General features: G+C 45.8%; 1 protein-coding gene across 1 annotated transcript in view; it reads left to right on the top strand.

Annotated features, from left to right (window-relative positions):
* The first annotated feature begins 4,837 nt into the window (after window positions 1–4,837).
* The window catches only part of LOC121544329 (potassium channel subfamily K member 10-like), a 32,188-nt gene continuing 9,105 nt past the window's right edge, over window positions 4,838–27,920 (top strand). The window contains exon 1 of the mRNA XM_041854251.1: window positions 4,838–5,242. Coding sequence (XP_041710185.1) covers window positions 4,877–5,242 — 366 coding nt within the window. The 5' untranslated portion in view covers window positions 4,838–4,876. The remainder of the gene's footprint in view (window positions 5,243–27,920) is intronic.

Below are 27,920 nucleotides of genomic sequence, written 5' to 3' on the forward strand. Positions count from 1 at the left end.
TTGGGCTCAGCTGTGTGGTACAGTAGGCTACAGCGCGCTCTTCGTTGGGGATACGTAAAGGGGGGATAGGACAGCTGCTGGGGAGATGCCCATTCAGACCATTGGGAATTACCGGGCAGACAGAGCCTTTTTTTACTGACATTCCGCATGCTATGATCTGATTCAGTATTTGCTTGTCGTCCTCTACTGAACCCACACATACAGACTCCTTTTATGATCCATGCGCACCACTAGTTAATCATTATCCTCAAGCTTAACGGAGGTGTTTCACCATACAGCTGCTAGGCTGAATAAATGAATATTCTGACCTCCCACTGTGCCACAATAGTGTAGACTGTTTAGGTGTCAGATTTTACATTGGGAATTTGTGTGGCTCAGCATCAGATGTTGCTGCCTGTTCTAAATGGACAAGAAGGTATGAAATGATCAATGATCATATCATAGTCACCAATCACCATGGCCTGTGGATACAAGTAAAGAAACAACTTCATTATCATCTTCATCATCTAGTAGCTTTTCTTGGATTTAGAAGATCCCCCAGTGCATCACCTCACACTTATCTTTGTCCTGTCAGCGTTCAGTATTCCTCTTGTACAGTCTGGATGAGAGACAGAGGTGGAAGACCAGGGGTATTAGGAATGTATTGGATAAAAGCATTAGCCTACTCTCCCACATAATCAAATCATGTGGAACTATGGAAATCAATAGGAGGCAGGTTCGGATCTTGTAACACAATTCATGATTAATGTTATATACAGCATTTTGTGAAAGCTGAACTTGGAGCACGATATTCATTTCAAAACCACGGTAGGTTTGAGATATAGATTACCGTTACAACCATGAATTATGCTAATAATGATGGAACCATTTGTTATTCAGAATGTGATTGGAATTGAATGGCTATTTTTAGACAGATGCGGACTTAGTGGTAGAAAGCTCAACCCTTTTCATAAAGCGCTCATCCAGGTATGCTGTACTGTAGTGCCCATTTATTCCATTCCATTCATTTATCAGAAGCGATGAAAACCAATTAATTAATGGTTATGTTAGATTAGTCAAGACACTTGACCCAGTTGGATGTCGAATGGGTGGGCTGTAAAATTGGATGTTCTATAAAGTCCATCAGCAGGCCCTTCTCTGCAGCTTGCAGGTCTGAAAATATTAGATAAAATGTCTTCCTAAAGCTAATCCCACCCATCCTAAGAAAAAGTTCATTGTGAATTCCTTTATTGTGAAGTTAATCTTTTTGGGGTGGTTTCCCAAACGCCTAGTCCTTGACTAAAAAGCAAGCTCAATGGGAAATATTCATCGAAAATATTTTAAGACTAGGCTTAATGTGTCCAGGAAACTGCCCCTTAATGTCCTAAAAATAGCTTGAGAATGTTCTCCTAGGCACCTGTAATGTGGCCATGTTGATGTTGGTGATTTTCTGGCCTTATGTTCCCATCCTGATGACATCAGTTTGTTTTGATTCATTTAAGATGTGATCAGTGTCAAAGGATGGACTAACAGGATTTAGATCCCTGGAAGTGAGTGAGACTTCCTTGTTGTCCTTGAGTCATCATGACCGGTTGTGTTGGTGTTAGTAGTGTTCAAGTTCATACAGAAGGGTGCTAGACAGTTGTTCCAGGAACATAGTATGTGGTAGTGTAGTAACTGTATAATACAGTAAAATACACAGAAATCCTACAGTGTATATTGAAAAATAAAATTATTCACAAATCATGCATATTCTCTCAGATATGCTGACACTACTGTATTAAATTAATACATTACATATAGAAAAGTATGACATATATACTGCAACCAAGTTGCACAGTTCCCCACCTTGGGTGACCTCCCCCATCTCCCTGCTGGCGTGCATTTATTACACACCCCATTTGGAAAGCAATGACCCAGAGTGGCATTTATCCCCCTCTCTTACGGGCCACGCTCGTCTATTAGACAGATTGAATCCTGCTTTTAGAGAAGAGGGCGGTTTAGCACCTCTTGCCAATGCTCTCAGTGTCTCTGTGTATCAACAACACCTTGTCCTGCCCTTGATATCAAAACACCCACCGCATAATGTTGTTTAGATACGGCTGTGGAAATTAGAATTGAGGATTGAATACAAAACAATTCTCACTGTGGTAGCATTATCACATACAGTCCCTTCAGAAAGTATTCATACCCCTTGACTCATTCCACAGTTTGTTGTGTTCCAGTCTAAATTCAAAATGGAATAGGAAATACAGAAATATTTCATTTACATAAATATTCACATCCCTGAGTCAATACTTTGTAGAAGCACCTTTGCCAGCGATTACAGTTTTCAGTCGTTTTGGGTATGTCTGTATCAGCTTTGCACATCTGGATTTGGGGATTTTCTTCCAGGCAGATTTTCTCAAGGTCTGTTAAGTTAGATGGGGAGTCTTCGCACAGATTTACAATGGGATTCAAGTCTGGGCTTTGGCTGGCCACTCAAGGACTTTGTTCTAAAGCACTTGCAGCGTTGCTTTTGCTGTATGCTTGGGGTCATTGTCCTGTTGGAATGTAAATCTTTGCCCCATTCTAAGGTCATTTGCACTCTGAAGTAGGTTTTCATCAAAGATTTGGCTTAGAGCTGACCCCATTTAGTTGACTGGTTGATTGTTTGGTCGATAGGCTGTTGGTCGACCAAGATTTTTTTTTAGTCGAGCTGTGGCAAATATATTTCAAAAATCACGGCACACGAGACACCTGTCCGATTTGCGCCTATCTCAGTGGACTAATCCATTGAGGAGACTGTGGCATCGGTCTAAGAAGAAGGGGAGTGTGGCTAAGATGCACAAGGCACATCTCTCTCCAGAATGTGCTCTCTCTCGTCATTTCGTGTGCATTCATTGTTTCATAACTTCGTTGTGTGAATTGTTTGCCCTTTGATTGTTAGTGTCTATTAATTCCCCATTACATATATCACCAGTAGTAGCCTACATTTACCGTTAATACCCATAATTTCTCATCTACAATGTTTGTTTGGTTACGGTAATTTCTGTTCATACATTCAATATATTATTGTTATTATTATTATTATTATTATTATTATTATTATTATTATTACAGTCGTTTACCATTTTCATTGTCTGAGTGGACACGTTGTTTGCAGAGCTCACAACCTATGCTACTACACTTGTGAGAAACAAGTTTTGTTTTATTTCATTCCATTTACGAGTTTTGTCAATTTATTCATTGTCTTTTGTTTGGAGAATTCCTGTCAATGTTGAGTAAGGACACGCACCTGATTACGCATATAAAGTAGGCCTAGGCTACCTGGCCTGCGCACAAATGTAGGCCTATAAATGTGCTAATTTGGGGATGTCTGATAGTATTTCTGATTGTGTTAACTCACCAGCACTTATGCCGGTGGAGCTTCTCAAAGTAAACAAAGTCTGTTTTTACAATCCATTGAGAATGACAATAGTTCCTCAATGTATTAGAGAAATATTTCCAGCTCTCTCTTCGATAACAACTCATCATGAAAAGGAAACATGTAATGCTCTGATCCAGTGGAAATACAGCTGTGTCTGTCTCGAGCTCACTGGCACAGGAAACTGAGGGCCAAGAATATTTTATACAATGTTGCAAGTTTGCTAGTGTTTCAAGTTCATTGCAGACAGGCCATGCATGAGGAGGGTTGGAAACAGTTTTTTTTCTTCAGGTTAGGCTATTGTCACGGAATCAGCCGAGGCTGCTCCTCCTCCTTGCTCGGGCAGGTTTCAGCGTTTGTCGTCCCCGGAGTACTAGCTGCCACCGATCTATGTTTCGGTGTTTGACTTGTTTTGTCCTGATTGTGTACACCTGTTCCCCATTATGTTGTATTGTTTCCCCTATTTAACCCTCTGTCGTGCATTGTGTGTTGTGTGTTATTGTATTCGTCTTCGGCAGTGTTAGTGTTCGGGTTGTTTTCCTCCTTGTATGGAGATGGTTTTCTTCTCTGGTTACTTTCAAGTAAAGTACGTTTCCAGTAAGCTCTGTGTCCTGCGTTTGACTTCGCCTACCGCATTTCACCGTCGCCTTCTGACAGCTATCTTGATCTCTTTATAAATACATTTGATTTGATACTATAAAAAAACACATAGTGTGTCTATATATGGAAAAATACACTTTTTTTTTTTAATTGGTCAAAAGAAAAGAAGACTCGGTCAATATTTTTGTTGTTGTCAGGGACAGCCCTAATTTTACACCATTTGTTGGTAAACGTTAATCAAATACAACCACCGACTGTTTCCTCATTGCTGTTGCTCTAAAATGGCAAATCTGTGTTAATCCGCATGTGCTAATTGAATTTCAACAAGGAAACATTCGGGTTGTATTTGATTAACGTGTTATAAAAAAGTATGGATTTCAGCAAACAAAGAAAGGCATGAAACAACAGAGGACAAATATAGGTACACAGTGTTTCAGAATGTACATTTTTGAAGTATCAATGCATAGCGACACAAGGGAGTCGGAGGTTCATTTCAAAAACTCTAGTCTGCGCTCAACTCTGTGGAGGTGTTGAAGTGCTTGGCAATGCTACCCCAGGCTATATGGAATGGGGCATCTGTCCAGGGCTGCAGGCTGGAGTAGTACACTAATGGCTTGTATCATTAGTCTGCTGGGATAGATGGATACAGTTATCCCATCTGCCTCTCTGTTTTTTTCTAGAACATTGATACTGAAGTTGCAGAGGACAATGCCCCATACCTTAGCTGATGTTGAGTATTATTCAGGAAAGGTTAATGACAACATTTTAGCTCCTAAAAGCTACATTCTCAGAGGTTAATTATGACAATAGTTTGCCAACTTTAATGCTCTCCACTTCTGTTTAGTGGCGGTACAGACCAACTTGGCCCCTCCCAAGAAGGTCCAGTCAGGGATGATCCAGTCTAGCCTGGTCCAGGCCAGTGTGGCGGCCATGCAGAACCCCATGGGCTGTTATCCCAAGGGGACCAACGGCCACTGCCCCTTACCCCGGCTCTCCGTCTCCTCCCGCTCCGCCAGCGTGGTGGCCAGCATGGACACAACCGGCGACCTCTCGGCCCTCCACTCTGTGATGAAGTGGAAGACGGTGGTGGCGGTGTTCGTGGTGGTGGTGGCCTTCTTGGTTGGGGGCGGCCTGGCCTTCCGGGCCATGGAGCAGCCCTTCGAGAGCAACCAGAAGGACAGCATCACCCTGGAAAAGGCTTCGTTCCTGCGGAGGCACCCCTGTGTCACACCCACTGAGCTGGAAGCACTCATCAAGGTGAGTGTTGGCGGTGGTTTGTGTGAATGTGTGTGTGCGTACATACGTGTGCGTACGTGTGTGTGCGCGTGGGTCATTGGGAGTGGGACGATGAATGGTGATGGTTATCAGAGGCATCATGCCCATAGGGGGCACACGGGCACGTGCCCCCCCCCAGATATGTTTCCAATCTCTCAACCTCATAACTAGCTACCAAGAAGCCATTTCAAGTTATCAGTCAAGTTAGAGTAGCTAGCTTGTCTAATTATCTTAGCTGGCATGCCTGCTGGCAGGGTTGGTAGACTTTAGAAAAGCAAACAATAACTAAATTTACTGAATAAGACTCACATTCCTTTCAATCTTTTACCCAGATTTTAGCAGAGATTCAGAGAAGCATATTTTGTTTCTGTTTATATGAACACTAACCTCTTCAAATTCTATTCTATGTTTTGGAGCAATTTTGAGTACCCATGTCATAGTAAATGGACTTAGGTATTGGCACATCTCAAAAGTTCTAGGTGTGCAGCAGTAGTGCAGAGGTACATACAGTGCTATGAAAAAGTATTTGCCCCCTTTCTAATTCGTCTGTGAGCTGAAGCTGAAGCGCAGCTGGGTCATGCAGCAAGACAATGATCCAAAACACACAATCAAGTCTACATGAAAATGGCTAAAAAGCAAAACATTGGAAGTTTTGGAATGGCCTAGTCAAGGCCAAGACCTAATCCCAATTGAGATGTTGTGGCAGGACTTGAAACGAGCAGTTCATGCTTGAAAACCCACACGTCACTGAGCTAAAGCAGTTCTGCATGGAAGAGTGGGCCAGAATTCCTCCACAGCGACGTGAGAGACTGATCAACAACTGCAGGAAGCATTTGGTTGGAGTCATTGCAGCTAAAGGTGGCACAACCAGTTATTGAGTGTAAGGGGGCAATTACTTTTTCACACAGGGGAATTGGGTGTTGCATAACTTTGTTTATGAAATAAATATGTAATTGTTGTGTCATTTGTTCACTTATGTTCCCTTTATCTAATATTAGGTTTTGGTTGAAGATCTGATAACATTCAGTATCACAAATATGCAAAAGTAGAGAAAATTAGAAAGGGGGCAAATACTTTTTCATAGCACTGTAGATCTGAGGAGTATCTGAGGAGTTACATAGATCCCCATCTATTGAAATGTAAAATAGGGTTGTTTGTATACATGTTACATTAGTAATCCTGCTTTAGCAGCTTGTTCCTCCACTGGTGCCCATGAGTCAGGGTGAGATATGAGCTAGGAACTTCCTGCCTATGAGCCTACCATGGACACACACACACCCCCGCTGACTACCCACTGGCTGGCTGTGTGTTCTAATTAATAAGTACATTTCATGTGCAGACTGACAGGTCAGGCCACCCTTCTTAAAGTAAGCACAATAAGAGCCCCAGGGTCTCAGTCAGTAGCCATGATTTTAACCATGATAGCAACAGTATAATGAACAATGACACATCATGTATATAAACATCCACTTCAGGCATCATATTAGTAAAGTGGCATAATCGACCAGCAGTCTTATGTTACATAACTGTCAGCAGAGAAAAAGCAAGGTTAATAACTGATCTTCTGGGTAAGAAATGCAGCCTTACGTAAAAAGTTGTAACCGCTGCGACCTCTAGAAATGTCCTTGGGCCTGATATTGTGAATAAGGAAGGCTATGTATTGATTTGTTGCTCGTTAACGACGCCCACACATTGCTAAATCAGGAAAATAAGCTGGTGGTCATGGTAGAGTTCATGTTTCTTTTATGTAACAACAAGCTGTAGAAACAGAGCTTTGTTTGTGTGCCAGACATCAGTTTATTGTGTGGAACATTCATCAGTGCCTTCAAGCCACTTAGTTTGTCTAGGTAGGAATGTAGTCTCCGTACATTCAACAGATATGAAAGATATACTGTAACCGATACCTACCTACCCATTGAACCCACATTCTGAAAGTAGTGTTGCTGGCTATATTTAATAAAGAACTAACATGAAATCATAAAATACCCAAGTCAGAAATTCTATCACAATACAGTGAAAAATGGTAAACAATGACAAAGTATTATTGGAAGTATGCTCTATGAGAAATTGTTTATATTGTATATACCAGTAAGCACACATCTCTAGCACAACCCTCCCAGAATATACCTTAGACTGACCAATGATGCCAATCAGTCTCTAAGATTAACCTGGATCTGAGGACCTGCAGTTGATTTAAAGCTAGAATGATGTTTACTGCCTCTAGTAAACAGTGACCTACACAGAAACGGATTAAATGTGTATTTTGGGCCTCTTTCTGCAAGGACACACCTGTTTATAGATGTAAAAACTAGGCTCATGAACCTTTCAGTTCCTGAGCCAGAACTTGTGAAAAATGGTGCAAATAACAAGCAGAAAAGACCAATCACAGAGTGGCTCTAAAGGGCCATCCACACCAAGGACGATAACTATATGGATAAATATAACAATAATATCTCTCTCTTTTGCAAAATTGTTGCCGAGGTCTGAGTGGCAAACAGCAAGGTTCATACAAACCTATGCTGCTGCAAACTAAATGCTAGCTAGAAGCAAGAGGAAATAACGTGTTTAATAAAAGCATACACACTTAGATAAAAAAGGGGTTCTATATAGACAGGTTGGTTGTTTAGCGACAAAACCGACGCATGTGCAACTAGGGGGCAAAACAGACGGGGTTGGCTTCGATCAGTGGTCACCAACCTTTTCTGAGTTAAGATCACTTTCTGAGTCAAAATGCAAGCCGAGATCTACCACTCAGATTTTTTTTTTTTGAACATGACTTAAACTTAAGCCTATGCAACATTAACCAATTAAAAACAATTCTGTAGCAATGAGGTTTGTGCAGTAGGCTATAGGCCAAATATATTCAGATTCAAAAACCAATCCATTCCAGCATGATGACTCGAGGACGTGGTTGAACTAACTTGCAAGCCTACCAATAAGCACTTTATTTTTCAATGTATTAAGGTAAGCAAAGTTTTTTGTTTCATTGTTGGTAAATTCAAACATATGAAGCCAAAGTAATATGATAAAATATAGTGTCACGGATTCAGCCGAGGCTGCTCCTCCTCCTTGCTCGGGCAGGCTTCGGCGTTCGTCGTCCCCGGAGTACTAGCTGCTGTCGATCGATGTTTCGGTGTTTGTCTTGTTTGGTCTTTATTGTTTACACCTGTTTCCCATTATGTTGTATTGTGTTCCCTTTATAACCCTCTGTTTCTCATTGTGTATTGTGCGTGATTGTTTTCGTCTTTTCGGCAGTTGCCTATGTGTGTGGGTTATTTTTGTTCCTCTCTGTAAGGAGGATGGCTTTTGTACTTTGTATTGCACTGTGTTCAGTAAAGTACGTGCCAGTAGCTCGGTGTCCTGCTCTTGACTTCGCCTACCGCATACACGTCGCTTTGACAGAATCACGCACCTTAAGACATGGAGTCAGCAGGAGCGGCGGTGCCAGCTGGATAAATGGAAGAGCGCGTAGAACAACAAGCGGCCATGATCCAGGCTCTCGGCACCGCCATGGAACGGGTGGTGAGCACCATGGAGCGATGGGAAAGAGGAGGTTTGCCTACACCTCCTCCGACGATACCACCACCATCAGCTATGCCCATCGCTTCACCTCCGGGGTCCAGTGGGATTCGGCTCTCGCTCCCGAGGGCTTATGATGGCACAGCTGTCGGGTGTCAGGGTTTCCTGCTCCAGGTGGAACTCTACCTGGCAACCATCCACCCGGTGCCCTTGGGATACGAGAGCGTGTCCGCCCTCATCTCCTGTCTGTCCGGCAAAGGTGCTGGAGTGGGCCAACGCCGAGTGGGGGGGAATAGACGCCGCTACTGTCAACTATGCGGAGTTCACCCGCCGCTTCAGGGCAGTATTCGATCATCCACCAGAGGGTAAAGCGGCGGGTGAGCGTCTATTCCACCTCAGACAGGGGAAGAGGAGCGCGCAGGAGTTCGCACTGGACTTCTGGACGCTGGCTGCCAACGCGGGATGGAATGAGAGGGCCCTCATCGACTACTACAGATGTAGCCTGATGGAGGACGTGCGTCAGGAATTGGCCTGCAGGGACACCAACCTATGCTTCGATCAACTGGTGGACATGTCGATTTGCCTGGATACCCTGTTGGCTACCCGCGGACGTCCGGATTCTGGGCCGTCCATTCCATCCCCCAGCACTTCCGATCCGACCCCTATGGAGCTCGGAGGTGCTGGTACTAGGAGAGAGACCAGGAGAGAGGCCGTCCCCTGCACCAACTGTGGCCGCAGAGGACACACTGCTGGTCGGTGCTGGGGAGGGTCTCCTAGGAATCGAGGCAGTAGGCAGTGCACTGATGAGTCATTCCAGATGAGTAGGCACCCAACTCACCCAGAGCTCCCTGTTGCGCATATGTGTATTAAAGTTGTGTTTCATGAGGTTTCTCCTCATTCCCAGCATAAGGCGCTCGTAGATTCAGGCGCAGCTGGGCATTATATCGATCGCCAGTTCACCTATAAGTTAGGGATTCCTATTGTTCCAGTGGATGTGCCCTTCCCTATCCATGCCCTAGATGGCCACCCTTTGGGGTCTGGGTTGATTAGGGAGGTCACAGCACCTCTCAGGATGAAAATGCAGGAGGGCCATGAGGAGATAATTTGTTTGTATTTGATTGATTCTCCTGCGTTTCCCGTGGTGTTGGGGCTTCCCTGGTTAACGTCTCATGACCCCAACATTTCATAAATTACATTTCATAAATTACATTATTTCATGGCAACAGAGGGCTCTCAAGGGATGGTCTGATCAGTGGGTCGGGAGGTGTGTGGGTGTTTCCGTAGGTGCCACGACGGTGGAAAGTCCGAACCAAGTTCCCACCATGCACATTCCACCTGAATATGCCGATTTGGCTCTCGCCTTCTGTAAAAAGAAGGCGACTCAATTACCACCCCATTGACAGGGGGATTGTGCGATAAACCTCCAAGTAGGCGCTGCGCTTCCCCGAAGTCATGTGTATCCTCTGTCTCAGGAGGAGACGGCGGCTATGGAGACATATGTCACCGAATCGCTGAGACAGGGATACATACGGCCGTCCACTTCCCCTGCGTCCTCAAGTTTCGTTTTTGTGAAGAAGAAGGATGGGGGTTTACGCCCGTGTATTGACTACTGTGGTCTCAATCAGATCACCATCAAATACAGCTATCCTCTCCCTCTGATTGCAAGTATGACGGAGTCATTACACGGGGCGCGATTCTTCACAAAATGGGATCTCAGGAGCACGTACAACCTGGTGCGCATTAGGGAGGGAGATGAGTGGAAGACAGCATTCAGTACCACCTCGGGTCACTATGAGTACCTCGTCATGCCATACGGTTTAATGAATGCTCCTTCAGTCTTCCAATCGTTTGTGGATGAGATTTTCCGGGACTTGCATGGACAGGGTGTAGTGGTGTATATTGATGACATTCTAATATACTCCGCTACACGAGTCGAGCATGTGTCCCTGGTTCGTCGGGTGCTTGGTAGACTGTTGGAGCATGACCTGTATGTGAAGGCGGAGAAATGTCTGTTCTTCCAGGAGTCCATCTCCTTCCTGGGACACCGGTTGTCCGCGTCAGGGGTGGAGATGGAGATTGACCGCGTTTCAGCCGTGCACAATTGGCAGACTCCCACCACGGCAAAGGAGGTGCAGCGGTTCTTGGGTTTATCCGGGGCTTTGGGCAGGTAGCAGCTCCCATTACCTCCCTGCTAAAGGGGGGTCCGGTGCGTCTGCAGTGGTCGGCTGAGGCGGACAGGGCTTTTAGGCATCTGAAGGACCTGTTTACCTCGGCTCCAGTGCTGGCACATCCGGATCCCTCTTTGGCGTTCCAAGTTGAGGTGGATGCGTCCGAGGCTGGGATCGGTGCTGTACTGTCTCAGCGCTCGGGTACGCCACCTAAACTCCGCCCCTGTGCTTTCTTTTCTAAGAAGCTCAGTCCGGCGGAGCTTAATTATGATGTGGGGGACAGGGAGCTGTTAGCTGTGGTGCAAGCCCTGAAGGTGTGGAGGCATTGGCTTGAGGGGGCTAAACACCCTTTTCTCATTTTGACTGACCATCGTAACCTGGAGTACATCCGGGCGGCGAGGAGGCTGAACCCTCGCCAGGCTAGGTGGGCTATGTTTTTCACCCGATTTGTATTTACGCTCACCTATAGACCAGGGTCACAGAACGCTAAGGCAGACGCACTGTCCCGACTATATGACACAGAGGAGAGGTCCATTGAGCCCACTCCCATACTTCCGGAGTCTTGTCTGGTGGCACCGGTGGTATGGGAGGTTGATGCGGACATCGAGCAGGCGTTACGTACCGATCCTACTCCCCCACAGTGTCCAGAGGGTCGGAAGTACGTGCCGCTCGAGGTTCGTGATCGATTGATATATTGGGCTCACATGTCACCTTCCTCTGGTCATCCTGGTATTGGTCGGACAGTGCACTGCCTTATTGGGAAGTACTGGTGGCCCACTTTAGCTAAGGACGTGAGGGTTTATGTTTCCTCCTGCTCGGTGTGCGCCCAGTGTAAGGCGCCTAGACACCTGCCGAGAGGGAAATTACAACCCCTCCCCGTTCCACAACGGCCGCGGTCTCACCTATCGGTGGATTTTGTCACGGACCTTCCCCCCTCCCAGGGGAACACGACGATCTTGGTCGTTGTGGATCGGTTTTCGAAGGCCTGCCGTCTCATTCCTATGCCAGGTCTCCCTACAGCCCTACAAACTTCTGACGCCCTGTTTACACACGTCTTCCGGCACTACGGGGTACCTGAGGATATAGTGTCTGATCGGGGTCCCCAGTTCACCTCTAGAGTCTGGAGGGCGTTTATGGAACGTCTGGGTGTCTCGATTAGCCTTACCTCAGGTTTTCACCCCGAGAGTAATGGGCAGGTGGAGAGAGTGAACCAGGATGTGGGTAGGTTTCTGAGGTCCTATTGCCAGGACCGGCAGGGGGAGTGGTCAGGATATATCCCCTGGGCAGAGATAGCCCAAAACTCACTCCGCCACTCCTCAACTAACCTTACGCCTTTCCAGTGTGTGCTAGGTTATCAGCCGGACCTGGCACCTTGGCATCAGAGCCAGATCGAAGCCCCTGCGGTGGACAAGTGGTTTCTGCGCATGTCCATCTACAGCGGGATATCAGGCGGCAAAAGGCGAGCGCCGATCGCCACCGCAGTGAGGCTCCGGTGTATGCACCGGGAGATCGGGTCTGGCTCTCGACCCGAAACCTGCCCCTTCGCCTGCCCTGCTGGAAGCTGGGTCGGCGGTTTGTGGGGCCATTTAAAGTCCTGAGGAGATTGAACGAGGTATGTTATAGGTTACAACTGCCCATTAATTACCGCATTAACCCCTCGTTCCATGTGTCTCTCCTCAGGCCGGTAGTAGCTGGTCCACTCCAGGAGAGTGAGGTACGAGAGGCTCCTCCGCCCCCATTGGACATTGAGGGGGCTCCGGCATACTCAGTCCGTTCCATCTTGGATTCGAGGCGTCGGATGGGGGGCCTGCAGTATCTCGTGGAGTGGGAGGGGTACGGTCTGGAGGAACGGTGCTGGGTCCCTAGGAGGGACATCCTAGATCCCTCCATGTTGAGGGATTTCCACCGGAGTCATCCGACTCGCCCTGCTCCGCGTCCTCCTGGCCGTCCCCGAGGCCGGGGTCGGCGCATGGCTGGAGCCGCGCGTCAAGGGGGGGGTACTGTCACGGATTCAGCCGAGGCTGCTCCTCCTCCTTGTTCGGGCAGGCTTCGGCGTTCGTCGTCCCCGGAGTACTAGCTGCTGCGATCGATGTTTCGGTGTTTGTCTTGTTTGGTCTTTATTGTTTACACCTGTTTCCCATTATGTTGTATTGTGTTCCCTTTTTAACCCTCTGTTTCTCATTGTGTATTGTGCGTGATTGTTTTCGTCTTTTCGGCAGTTGCCTAGGTGTGCAGGTTATTTTTGTTCCTCTCTGTAAGGAGGTTGGCTTTTGTACTTTGTATTGCACTGTGTTCAGTAAAGTACGTGCCAGTAGCTCGGTGTCCTGCTCTTGACTTCGCCTACCGCATACACGTCGCTTTGACATATAGGCTAGATAAATAAAGTTGAACCATAATTAGAATTTGAGCATGTTCGTAAGCTAGCTAGCTATAGTTAGCTAGCTAGCTAACTTAGCTAACGTTAGCTAAACAAAAAACACTAGGCTACGTTCATTCGCCACTTTACAAGCTAGCCAGCTAGCTCTTTCAAATAAACATACTTTTTTTAACGGGGTATGTCAAATAGAGCTACAGACCCAGCCTGACAATAGGCAATTAGCTAATTGTTTATTTTATTCCAGTATTTCAGTGTGGAGTCATTTGAAGGGACTAGCCTATGTTTCATGAAGCAATTAGAAGACTGTTGCTGACTGAGAGGAGGTATTTATAATAAATGAACTATAATAAGTCTTGGTGATTCAATAGCATAGTTCATCATTACATTTCTTGTTTTGCTCAGTCTGGCAGTAACCCAGAACTATCACAGGCAAAGGATCTCTCTTTCGGCTGCTGCTGACAACAACTGCATGTAAGTTGTTCTTCAACATCATCATAATTATATGTCTGCATAGCATTTTGTCTAAACTCATGTTTTTGCTCCTTTTTTCTTCTTCTCTGGAACCAGTCAAGCAGGTAGCCCAGCGGCTAAGGAGTTGGACCTGTGACAGGAGTTGGACCTGTGACTGAAAGGTGGCTGGTTTGAATCCCGGGCCGGGTACTGGAAAAAAATCAGTGGAATGATCTGACAACTGGAGGGCTGTTCCCGTACCGTTGGGCCCTTGAGCAAGGCCCTTAACCCCGCAACATGCTCTCTATCCAGGGGCGCTGAACAAGGCCCTCAATCCCCCCCACCCCTTTTCCCTCAGAACAGCCTCAATTTGTCGGGCCATGGTCTCTACAAGGTGTCGAAAGTGTTCCACAGAGATGCTGGCCGACGTTAACTCCAATGCTTCCCACTGTTGTGACAAGTTGGCTGGATGTCCTTTGGGTGGTGGACCATTCTTGATACACACAGGAAACTGTTGAGCGTGAAAAACCCAGCAGCGTTGCAGTTCTTGACACAAACTGGTGCGCCTGGCTACTACTACCATACCCCGTTCTGAATGGCACACATACGCAATCCATGTCTCAGTTGTCTCAAGACTTAAAAATCCTTCTTTAACCTGTCTCCTCCCCTTCATCTACACTGATTTGAAGTGGATTTAACAAGTGACATCAATAAAGGATCATAGCTTTCACCTGAATTCACCTGGTCAGTCTATGTCATGGAAAGAGCACGTGTTGTTAATTTGTTGTACACTCAGTGTACACTACCAGTCAAAAGTTTGGACACACCTACTAATTCAAGGGTTTTTCTTTATTTTTTACTGTTTTTTACATTGTAGAATAATAGTGAAGACATCAAAACTATGAAATAACACATATGGAATCATGTAGTAAACAAAAAAGTGTTCTTCAAATAGACACCCTTTGCCTTGATGACAGCTTTGCACACTCTTGGCATTCTCTCAACCAGCTTCACCTGGAATGCTTTTCCAACAGTCTTGAAGGAGTTCCCACACAAGCTGAGCACTTGTTGGCTGGTTTTCCTTCACTCTTCGGTCCGACTCATCCCAAACCATCTCAATTGGGTTGAGGTCGGAGGATTGTGGAGGCCAGGTCATCTGATGCAGCACTCCATCACTCTCCTTCTTGGTAAAATAGCCCTTACACAGCCTGGAGGTGTGTTGGGTGATTGTCCTGTTGAAAAACAAATGATAGTCCCACTAAGCCCAAACCAGATGGGATGGCGTATCACTGTAGAATGATGTGGCAGCCATGCTGGTTAAGTGTGCCTTGAATTCTAAATAAATCACAGACCGTGTAACCAGCAAAGCACCCCCACACCATAACACCACCACCTCCATCCTTTACGGCGGGAACTACATATGCGGAGATCATCCGTTCACCCACACTGCGTCTCACAAAGACACGGCGGTTGGAACCAAAAATCTCCACAAATTTCCACCGGTCTAATGTCCATTGCTCGTGTTTCTTGGCCCAAGCAGGTCTCTTCTTCTTATTGGTGTCCTTTAGTAGTGGTTTCTTTGCAGCAATTCGACCATGAAGGCCTGATTCACACAGTCCCCTCTGAACAGTTGATGTTGAGATGTGTCTTTTACCTGAACTCTGTGAAGCATTTATTTGGGCTGCAATTTCTGAGGCTGGTAACTCTATTGAACTTATCCTCTGCAGCAGAGGTAACTCTGGGTCTTCCATTCCTATGGCAGTCCTCATGAAAGCCAGTTTCATCATAGTGCTTGATGGTTTTTGCGACTGCACTTGAAGAAACTTTCAAAGTTCTTGAAACTTTCCGTATTGACTGACCTTCATGTCTCAAAGTAATGATGGACTGTCATTTCTCTTTGCTTATTTGAGCTGTTCTTGCCATAATATGGACTTGATCTTTTACCAAATAGGGCAATCTTCTGTATACCCCCCTACCTTGTCACAACACAACTGATTGGCTCAAACACATTAAGAAGGAAAGAAATTCCACAAATTAACATTTAAGAAGGCACACCTATTAATTGAAATGCATTCCAGGTGACTACCTCATGAAGCTGGTTGAGAGAATGCCAAGCGTGTGCAAAGCTGTCATTAAGCTAAAGGGTGGCTATTTGAAGAATCTCAAATATAAAATATATTTTGATTTGTTTAACACTTTTTTGGTTACTACTTGATTCCATATGTGTTATTTCATAGTTTTGATGTCTTCACTATTATTCTACAATGTAGATAATAGTAAAAATAAAGAAAAACCCTTGAATGAGTAGGCGTGTCCAAACTTTTGACTGGTACTGTATATTGTATTGTAAAGAAGTCAGCCAGAGTGGACTGTGCCATCATTCAAACAGAGATGCTTCCCTGGCAACCAGTGCATATTTCCAAACTATGTTTGCATATAATGACAATAAATTCTAAAAACTATGCTGGTATTCTTTTATCCATTATTTAATTGTTAATTAAATTATATTCTTAACTCAAAATATTAGTATTCAATGGTATTAACCATAATTAATAAATGGCACCATACAGAGTTAGATATGGAGCCATGCAGCGTTCAGTGAATAAGAACCTCTAGGGTTCAGATCAAAGAACCCTATAAAAGGGTTCTATATAGAACTTTTAGGGTTTCCATATATGAAGCAAGCGATGGAACCTTTTTTGGTTCTATAAGGAACCTTTTTTTCTAAAAGTCTCTCCACTGTTCCTCTTCACGTGAAATCCCAGGAAAAGCTATAGGCTACAAAAGCGATTTATTTTTAGCCTTTTTTATACCAAGGCTAATAGTTGTTTCGTGAAGAGAAGCAGGCTTGCTCTTGCTAATTGCTGAATGTAAAATTGGCCTAGGCCAAATGAACTATATGGGAACGTAAAGGAGAGAGAGTGCGTTGGTGTTATCACTTTGGCCAGTATGATAACTTTGTTGCACTGATGCATCGCAAATGGTTGCACAAGATGAAGATCCAAATAAATTGACAATCATTAGAAAAATTGAAATCACTTGCAAACTACTTGAGCAACCACTTGAGGCACACAATGAAATGATGTAAAAGATGTGCAGGCTAAACAGTGTTTGTTGTTGAATTGCTACATTTAAATATGAGTTTATATTATTTTTCATTTCATGTACATTGAAGTATTATTTGCAGTTGTCACTATTACAATAAACACACCCTGAAGCACTGAATGGTCGGTGTTACCACCTTATTAATAAGTCTACAGCGTGCAGTAAGATGCGCTGATCAGTTGATTGACAGGTGTACTGCTGAACGATATACGGTCAAGTGGTGTGGATGCTCCACAACGTTTATAGTTATGGATAATTTATCGTTATATGCTGAACAAAAATATAAACGCAACATGCACCAATTTCAACGATTTTACTGAGTTACAGTTCATATAAGGAAATCAGTCAATTGAAATAAATAAATTAGGCCCTAATCTATGGATTTCACATGCCTGGGCAGGGGCGCAGCCATTGGTTGGCCTGGAAGGGCATAGGCCCACGCACTTGGGAGCCAGTCCCACCCCCTGGGGAGCAAGGCCCAGCCAATCAGACTGAGTTTTTCCCCACAAAAGGGATTTATTACAGACAGAAATACTCCTCAGTTTCACCAGCTGTCCGGGTGGCTGGTCTCAGACGATCCTGCAGGTGAAGAAGCCGGATGTGGAGGTCCTGGGCTGGCGTGGTTACACGTGGTCTGCGGTTGTGAGGCCGGTTGGATGTTCTGCCAAATTCTCTAAAACGACGTTGGAGGTGATTTATGGTAGAGAAATTAACATTCAATTCTCTGGCAACAGCTCTGGTGGACATTCCTGCAGTCAGAATGCCAATTGCACACTCCTTCAAAACTTGAGACAACTGTGGCATTGTGTTATGTGACAAAACTGCACATTTTAGAGTGGCCTTTTATTGTCCCCAGCACAAGGTGCACCTGTGTAATGATCATGCTGTTTAATCAGCTTCTTGGTATGCCAAACCTGTCAGGTGGATGGATTGTCTTGGCAAAGGAGAAATGCTCTCTAACAGGGATGTAAACAAATTTGTGCACAACATTTGAGGGAAAAAATATATATATATTTCTGAGATATTTTATTTCAGCTCATGAAACATTGGACCAACACTTTACATGTTGCGTTTATATTTTTGTTCAGTATAGTTATCGTTATCGTCCTTGGTGTGGATGGCCCTTTAGTGTTGATTCTACCAGTAAAACAGTTCACACCAGGACTGTGCTCTCATGTCTGTACTGTAAAAGCACACCTGTAAATACTGTAGGCCTACTGAGGTCAAAAATGAATCCAGACAAACTGTCAAGCGAAGAACTGGGATTAGAAAATAATTTAAGATCTTCTGCTGCTGCAGTTGACTGAGTTAAATTGTGAGGTGTGAAGGTGTCAGATGATGGAAAAAGCTGAACTGGAGATTAGGGCTGTGGTGGTGGTTGTTGATTCAGTTGACAGTATCATACAGCTGTAACACAGAAGATGTAACAGAAACATAATGGGGATATCCTGTGTCAAATCACATCAGGTTATTTGTCTTAGACAGCACTGTTTAGCTGCAAATGTCACAGTGTTTTAGTGAGTGTCCGCTAGGATCTTTGTTATTATCCTGGAAACAGATGACTGTCTCTAAAAACAGTAACGACCAAGGGTCAATTTGCATATTTTCCTATCCTCAACATATGATATGGCTGGCTAGTTTATGTGGATCCAACACACGTGGTGGCCAGTTTACTACTATATGTGAATCCAACCTCCAACATACTATGATATGGCCTCCAAGCCTACAGAGCCTTGTAGGAGCATATAGTGCCATGCTGTGTAATTCACGTGATGAATGAGAATGGTAGAGGCAAGCTTCACTTAATTGTCTGAATAGGTCCTTTTTTTTGTCTCAGCTTTTAGGTATGAACCCAAAGACCGAAGCAGCCAAATGGCATTTGGTTTGCTCCAGTTTCCACTTGACGGTAGCATCTTCAACACTGCTCCAGTGAATATCTGAGTGCCCCTCTTTCTTTCTTTTTTCCCCACACCCAGCGCCATTCCTATTAGTGGAGCATTATCCCTGCAGTGGCCGATATTCCAACAGGGGAAAAACAGGCTATCGCAGCCAACTGCATTTTTTGTAGAAATCATGGCAGTATTTAAAATGAAAACCTTTAGTATGGTGTGCCTAGGGGCTCCATGAGGAATCTATTATTCATGGCATGGTCCGGCAGTCACAGAACTCCTCCATAAGCAGCAGCAGCAGCTGAACCAGCAGAGCGCATTTCTCTAGCATTACATTTAGATTATTATGGTATTGAGCAACTAGAACGTTAGCTTATTTTTTCAAGTGAATTCCATAGTATCCATGGGACATCAAGCATTTAGAATAAGTGGCACTCTTGCCTTTTTTGCTTATTTTTCTACAGTATAAAACCACAGAAGGTTGGTCGCACCTTAATTGGGCAGGACGGGCTCGTGGTAATGGCTGGAGCGGAATTTGTGGGATGATATCAAATACATCAACCACATGGTTTGATGCCATTCCATTCACTCGGTTCCAGTGTCATGATTTAACTGGATAGAACCCAAATGCAGACAAGTACACCAAGCCAGAGAAGGTTTAACAGGTTTATTTACAATGTTCAAAAAGTCCAGGTTTCCAATAATAGGGGAAGAGCAAGTCCAGGTTACAGGGAGGGTAACAGATCCAGGTCAGGGCAGGTGTGGTACCGTAATGTCCTAGTGTCCGTGGTGAGTCCAAAAGGGAGGTCCGGTAGTGGGGAGCAGGATGGTGGTGGCAGGAGTGAAGCGGAGGCAGAAGTCAGGTTCCCATAATCTGTGGCACAGGAGAAAAGTAAATAGAACAGGCCAAAAACACAAAGAGCGAAAACAAACAGGTTGAGTCGGCAGCGAGACTAACATGGTCGTCTTGACTATGATCTGACGATGAGTGGAAAGTTTGACCGGGTCTTAAAGGCTGAGGTGATTATGGTGAATGAGCTGCAGCTGGAACCCTGACTCCCGCACACCAGACTTCACTCCTGCAATCAAGGACAGACAGAGGGGAGGGGGAGAGCAGAGAGAGAGCTACCTAGCAGCAGTAGGCCTAACAGTACGCCCCCCTCTACGGACGCCACCTGGCGAACGACAGGGTTTATCAGGATGTAACCTATGAAACTCACGGACCAGAGCAGGATCCACAATGAAGCTCCTGGGCACCCAGGAACGTTCCTCAGGACCATAACCCTCCCAATCCACCAGGTACTGGAAACCACGACCCGGCGGCGAACATCCAGAAGTCGCCGGACAGTGTAGACCGGACCCCCACCCACGATCCTGGGCGGAGGAGGGGGACGAGAGGGCGGGCACAGAGGGCTAACCGACACAGGCTTAATCTGGGAAACATGAAAGGTGGAATGAACCCATAGGGAGGCAGGAAGCTGTAGCTTAACCGCGCAGGGGTTAACAATAGACAGTATCTTGAACGGTCCTATAAAACGAGGCGCCATCTTCTTAGACTCCACTTTCAACGGAAGGTCACGTGACTTAAGCCATACCTCTTGACCAGGAGAGTAACCGGGAGCCTGGGACCGGTGACGGTTGGCTTGCCTCTGCATGTACGCCGAAGCTTGGGACAGAGCTACCCTGGCCTTCCTCCAGACCTTGAAGCAGCGCCGCATGTGGGACTGCACCGAGGGTACCGCCAGTTCCCTCTCTTGAGAAGGGAACAGGGGAGGTTGATAACCCAGAGCACACAGAAAGGGAGACAAACCAGAGAAAGCATTAGTCAAGGTGTTATGAGCATATTCCACCCAGGGGAGCATGGAGCTCTACGACCCAGGGTTAGACCCTGTGACACAGCGGAGAGCGGTCTCCATCTCCTGGTTCGCTCTCTCGGCTTGCCCATTGGTCTGGGGGTGATATCCAGAGGACAGGCTGGATGTAATGCCCAAAGCTTTACAGAAAGCCTTCCAAACCTGGGAGACAAACTGGGGACCCCTGTCAGAGACAATATCCGTGGGTAGACCATGAGAGCGGAACACATGTTCAACCAAAATATCAGCCGTTTCTCTGGCAGTGGGCAGTTTAGGTAGGGCAAAAATTAGCAAACTTAGAAAAACGATCAATAACAGTAAGAATGACAGTCTTTCCAGACGAGGGGGAAGTCCAGTGACAAAATCCAAGGCAATGTGGGACCAGGGCCGGCTGGGTATTGGCAGAGGTCTTAGATGACCAGCGCTGGCCTGGGTGGAGTTCTTACTACGTGCACATACCGTACAAGCAGCAATGAAGGCTCGAGTGTCCGCCTCCATCCTGGGCCACCAGAACTTCCGTCGCACAAAGTCAAGGGTCCGAGTAACTCCAGGGTGACAGGTAAGGGGAGACGAGTGAGCCCACTGAAGTACCTGGGAGCGAACAGACTCAGGGACAAACAACCGGTTAGGAGGACCGCTCCCAGGGTCAGCTTGATGATGTTGAGCCTGTCTAACAATCCCTTCGATGTCACATGTAATGGCCGCAATACTACAGGTAGGAGGCAAGATGGGTTCAGGGTTACTACCAGTATCAACAGCAGAAAAAACACGAGACAGGGCGTCAGGTTTGACGTTGCGTGACCCAGGACGGTAAGACAGAGAAAAATTGAATCTACCAAAAAATAGTGCCCACCTGGCTTGACGGGGGTTGAGCTGCTTCGCTGACTGGATGTATGCCAGATTCTTATGATCCGTCCAAACGATGAAGGGTTGTTCCGCCCCCTCCAGCCAATGCCGCCACTCTTCGAGAGCCAGCTTCACGGCGAGCAGTTCACGATTGCCAACATCATAATTCCTCTCTGCCTGAGAAAGTTTCCGTGAAAGGAAAGCACAGGGATGCAGTTTGTTATCTTCCGGTGAACGTTGTGACAACACCGCACCTACCCCAGTGTCGGATGCATCCACCTCCACGACAAACTGGCGGTCGGGGTCCGGCTGCATCAGAATGGGAGCCGAGGCGAAGCGATGTTTCAGTTCTTCAAACGCTGCTTCGGCACCTTCATTCCAAGCGAACGGTCGTGCGATGGAGGTGAGAGCGGTGAGTGGCGCCGCAATGCGGCTGTAGTCCTTGATGAACCTCCTGTAGAAGTTCGCAAACCCCAGGAATCGTTGAAGTTGTTTGCGGGTGGAGGGGGCTGGCCAGTCCGTGACAGCAGAGATCTTAGCTGGGTCCATCCGCAACTCCCCCTGAGCTATTATGTAACCCAAAAAAGAGGTCTCAGACACATGAAATTCACATTTCTCCATCTTCACAAACAGTTTGTTCTCCAACAACCTTTGCAACACCTGGCGCACATGCAGTTCGTGTTCCTGGGAGGACTCTGAAAAAATCAGGATATCATCCAGATAGACAAAAACAAACCGATTCAACATGTCCCGAAGGACATCATTGACTAGTGCCTGAAAAACGGCAGGGCATTGGACAACCCAAAAGGCATAACCAGGTACTCAAAATGTCCCAAAGGTGTGTTGAAGGCAGTCTTCCATTCATCACCTTTACGAATGCGCACCAGGTGATACGCATTTCGTAGATCCAGTTTAGTGAAGATAGTTGCACCATGAAGGAGGGGAAAAGCAGAGTTAATTAAAGGCAGACAATATTTGTTCTTAATGGTGATGTTGTTAAGTCCACGGAAATCAATACAGGGTCTGAGGGTCTTATCCTTCTTAGCAACAAAAAAGAATCCCGCTCCTACAGGTGACGAGGAAGGACGAATAATACCTGACGCCAAGGAGTCCCGAATGTAGTTCTCCATAGCCTCCGTCTCCGGGCGGGAGAGATTGTACAGGCGACTGCTGGGGAGAGGGGCTCCTGGCTGGAGGTCAATGGCGCAGTCGTAAGGCCGGTGAGGAGGAAGAGAAGTAGCTCTGTGTTTGCAGAAAACGGATGCCAGGTCATGATACACGTCAGGGACAGCAGAAAGATCCATGGACTCCAGTGGAGGTTGAGGCACAGTGCTGGCAGGGGTCTGAGCACAACACAAACAATTCACATGACAAAATGTGCTCCATGAAACAATTCTACCGGTCACCCAATCAATGTGTGGATTGTGTCTTATGAGCCAGGGGATACCAAGGACCAGGGGGGTCTGTGGGCAGTCAATTATATGGAATTGAATGTTCTCCTGATGATTACCCGACACTCTGAGACAAACAGGAACAGTCTGATGAGTAATACGGGTCAACAATTGTCCATTTAGACCCTTAGCCTGCAGCGGACAGTCCATAGGAACAGTCTCTAACTCCATTTGTTGAGCCAACTCTCGATCCAAAAAGCTTTCATCGGCACCAGAGTCAACCAGCGCACTAACCGAGAAATTCTGGGACTGCCACTGGAGGGATGCCTGGAGCAGAATGCGGGGGAGAAGAGGAAGAATCCGCTGCTCAGCTCACCAAAACTTCTCCCAATAATGATGAGCCGGCCCTTTTCCCCGGACGAACTGGGCAGGAAGGAACGAAATGACCAGCTTCTCCACAATACAGGCAGACCCGAGCCTGAATACGACGTGCACGCTCCTCTGAGGACAACCGTGCACGACCCACCTCCATGGCTTCGGGTTCAGTGCTCCTCGTATCGACTCGGGAAGACTCGGCTTTCGCCGTAGGGAAGATGCGGGAAGGAGTTTGTTGACGACAGACCAGTTGCTTGGAACTAACACTCCTCTCCCGGCGGCGCTCCCGAATCCGATTATCCAACCTGATTGTGAGTGAAATAAGATTATCCAGCGTAGGCGATACATCATATGACACCAACTCATCTTTTAAAGTCTCAGACAAAGCATTGATGAACACTCCTTGTAAAGCCTCGTCATTCCAACCGCTCACTGCCGCTAACGTCCGAAACTCCACTGCCATCTCCGCCACACTGCGAACCCCCTGCCGAAGAGACAACAACCGTTTCGCAGCCTCCTTGCCCCGTGCAGGGGTGGTCAAAAACCTTCCTCATCTCAGTGGAGAAGGCCACGTAAGCGTTGCAAATGTCTGACTGACTCTCCCAGACCGCGGATCCCCAGGCACGAGCGGAACCGCTAGTAGAGTTGATAAGGTAGGCAATACGGGCTCTTTCTGAGGCGTAGGTGAGGGGCTGTTGTTCAAACACTAACGAGCATTGAGTCAAAAATTCACCACAGGTTCCCATGTTCCCATCATAGCGCTCTGGAGCAGGAACAAAAGGCTCTCTGATCTGGGCTGGAGGGCCAGGAAAAACAGGTGGAGCAGGAGAAGGGGCAGTTTGTATGCCATGCCCGAGGGTTGCATTATTAACTTGGGTAGTAAGGACAGACACCTGATTGGTGAGTAATTGAACCTGATTAAACAGCACCTGACTGTTCTCAGCAATAGTCTTAAACAGGGTATCATGTTGGCCAAGTAAAATGTCCTGATTGGCTATAGCAGTCCGAATTTGAGTGCACTCTGGGGTGGTATCCGAGCTACTGTCTGCTGGGTTCATGTTGGTCAGATCATACTGTCATGATTTAACTGGATAGAACCCAAATGCAGACAAGTACACCAAGCCAGAGAAGGTTTAACAGGTTTATTTACAATGTTCAAAAAGTCCAGGTTTCCAATAATAGGGGAAGAGCAAGTCCAGGTTACAGGGAGGGTAACAGATCCAGGTCAGGGCAGGTGTGGTACCGTAATGTCCTAGTGTCCGTGGTGAGTCCAAAAGGGAGGTCCGGTAGTGGGGAGCAGGATGGTGGTGGCAGGAGTGAAGCGGAGGCAGAAGTCAGGTTCCCATAATCTGTGGCACAGGAGAAAAGTAAATAGAACAGGCCAAAAACACAAAGAGCGAAAACAAACAGGTTGAGTCGGCAGCGAGACTAACATGGTCGTCTTGACTATGATCTGACGATGAGTGGAAGGTTTGACCGGGTCTTAAAGGCTGAGGTGATTATGGTGAATGAGCTGCAGCTGGAACCCTGACTCCCGCACACCAGACTTCACTCCTGCAATCAAGGACAGACAGAGGGGAGGGGGAGAGCAGAGAGAGAGCTACCTAGCAGCAGTAGGCCTAACATCCAGCCATTATTATGAGCCGTCGTCCCCTCAACAGCCTCCACTGTATAAAACAGTGAATTGGATAATGTTCAGTTTAAGTCACTCTTTAATTGATGTTGAGAGCGACCAACCATTGATATGTTGCTGTTTGTCCAGCTTCTTTCATTTATAACAACCCATATATGTATATTAGCCTTCATTTGAGAGATCAAACCATATTCCAAAGCTCAGCTAAAGGAGGTTACAGCAAAAGCAGTAACTGTACTCACTTGAGAGATGGCCCGTGGGGTGTGCGCTTTTAAAACAAGCACTCCATCAAAATGTCTGGGACTTATCTGTTCCCCTAACAGGTTCTATATCGTGGCCATTAGTGCTGTGTCAAGCCTGTCATTCAGCCATCTTTCATCCTAATGGGTGACTCACTGTTGTCAAACTGTTTGACGGGGGAGTCAGCTGCGAAATGGCACTTTTGAGAACAGAGTGTGTGTGCGTGTATGTGTGTCTCTGGAGTGTTTCAGCTGCCCACCCACTGTGTGCCCACCGGGACGTTGGGCCTAATTGGTAGGGTTGGTATGACTCAGTGTGTGTGGCACAATGTAACTTCATGGTGTCATCCACTCCAATCAAGACCTGTTGTTTTTCATATCAGCTTTTAGCTCGAAAATAGAGCTTCTGAGTGTTATACTGTCCAAAGGCAGTTGGTTTTTATAGTAAGTAAGTATATTATTTGCCCTATAAGCTGTCTTTACCGGGTGGAAAAGCTGTAATTTACTGCACAACTATAATGGGTTGTATTACCAGCTTCTCAAGATGTTCCTTCTGCAGGCATGCACAAACACACTCCTGCGACATTACAATGACCTTGGTGAAGTTGCAGTCACTACCTCTTTGTGGCACTAGTCATTTGTTAATTTGATTAGCAAAATACGCAATTGATTAAACCCATTTTCAACAAATATTATAGCTGAACTCAAATGTGCTGGTTGATAAAATACCTGTATTTATGGAAAACTGTATTTTGTTTTTAATGAGATTGTAAATTGGAATGGTATAGTTATGTCTTTCATGGAGTAATCAGAATTGGATGGGAAGGTCTGCTCAATCCAAGATTACAAACAATTGATTACAGCATTACCCCAAAAATGGAGGAGGCAGGTGGCAGTGGGAGGAGGTAGGGAACTGGTCTGTCTGTCCAATATAAAGGATCAAAACTGGCGGAGGAATAAAAATAGCATAAATAGTACCAGTTTTGTTTGACGACCAGGATGTTGACAGCTGTGCCGTACAGATGGCAAAATAGAGATTTTTGTTGTACCGATTCCATGGTACAGGGTGTATGAGTTGATATATAAAACAACCCAAGATTCAAGACTTCTGGCTTTTCAGCTAAAATTATTGTACAGAATTCTTGCCACCAACAAAATGTTTAATATTTGGGGCATACAATCATCACAGCTCTGCAGATTTTGTTGTGAGGATACAGAATCAATAGACCATTTGTTTTGGTATTGCCCTCAGGTAGCCTGTTTCTGGTCTCAGGTTGAAAAAGCATAACATGAATCTAAAATTGACCATAGAAATAGCATTGTTGGGAGTTCTGGAGAGACCTGGTCAGTCAATTACTAATAGACTAATACTCTTAGTAAAAGTATTTATCTTCAACTCGCAATCTGTGGATTCTGTTCGATTTAGATAGATTCAAGTTGTATTTTAAACATTACATTTTAAATATCACAGCATAGTTGAAAGATATACAGTACCAGTAAAAAGTTTGGACACACCTACTCATTCCAGGGTTTTTCTTAATTTTTTGACTATTTTCTACATTGTAGAATAATAGTGAAGACATCAAAACTATGAAATAACACATATGGAATCATGTAGTGAGGTCGGGGGGTTGTGGACGCCAGGTCATCTGATGCAGCACTCCATCACTCTCCTTCTTGTTCAAATAGCCCTTACACAGCCTGGAGGTGTGTTTTGGGTCTTTGTCAAATCAAATCAAATCAAATCAAATTGTATTGGTCACATGCGCCGAATACAACAGGTGCAGACATTACAGTGAAATGCTTACTTACAGCCCTTAACCAACAGTGCATTTATTTTAAACAAAAAAAGTAAGAATAAAAAAAAAAAAAAAAAAAAGTGTTGAGAAAAAAAAGAGCAGAAGTAAAATAAAGTGACAGTAGGGAGGCTATATATACAGGGGGGTACCGTTGCAGAGTCAATGTGCGGGGGCACCGGCTAGTTGAGGTAGTTGAGGTAATATGTACATGTGGGTAGAGTTAAAGTGACTATGCATAAATACTTAACAGAGTAGCAGCAGCGTAAAAAGGATGGGGTGGGGGGGCAGTGCAAATAGTCCGGGTAGCCATGATTAGCTGTTCAGGAGTCTTATGGCTTGGGGGTAGAAGCTGTTGAGAAGTCTTTTGGACCTAGACTTGGCACTCCGGTACCGCTTGCCGTGCGGTAGCAGAGAGAACAGTCTATGACTAGGGTGGCTGGAGTCTTTGACAATTTTGAGGGCCTTCCTCTGACACCGCCTGGTATAGAGGTCCTGGATGGCAGGAAGCTTTGCCCCAGTGATGTACTGGGCCGTACGCACTACCCTCTGTTGAAAAACAAATGATAGTCCCACTAAGCGCAAACCAGATGGGATGGCATATCACTGCAGAATGCTGTGGTAGCCATGCTGGGTAAGTGTGCCTTGAATTCTAAATAAATCACTGACAATGTCACCAGCAAAGCACCCCCACACCATCACACCTCCTCCTCCATGCTTCACGGTGGGAATCACACATACAGAGATCATCCGTTCACCTACTCTGCGTCTCACAAAGACATGGCTGTTGAATTAAAAAAGTATTGTGAGGAAAAAACTAAGACCTTGGTAAACTTGTTAAATACAGAGTTTGATTAAATGGTTATTAAGAGTAAAAAGTGAAAAAGTTTGGCAGGTGGGCTAGTAGCAAAAAACAGTACAGCAGTACGCCGACAATCCGGAAGTGCGTTGCGTCACTAGTCACGTGATCATCAGTGCAATGGAAATGATCAAATCCTGGTTAGTAGGGATCAGCTCCT

The sequence above is a fragment of the Coregonus clupeaformis genome, chromosome 29 (assembly GCF_020615455.1).
Source record: "Coregonus clupeaformis isolate EN_2021a chromosome 29, ASM2061545v1, whole genome shotgun sequence".
Taxonomy (NCBI): domain Eukaryota; kingdom Metazoa; phylum Chordata; class Actinopteri; order Salmoniformes; family Salmonidae; genus Coregonus; species Coregonus clupeaformis.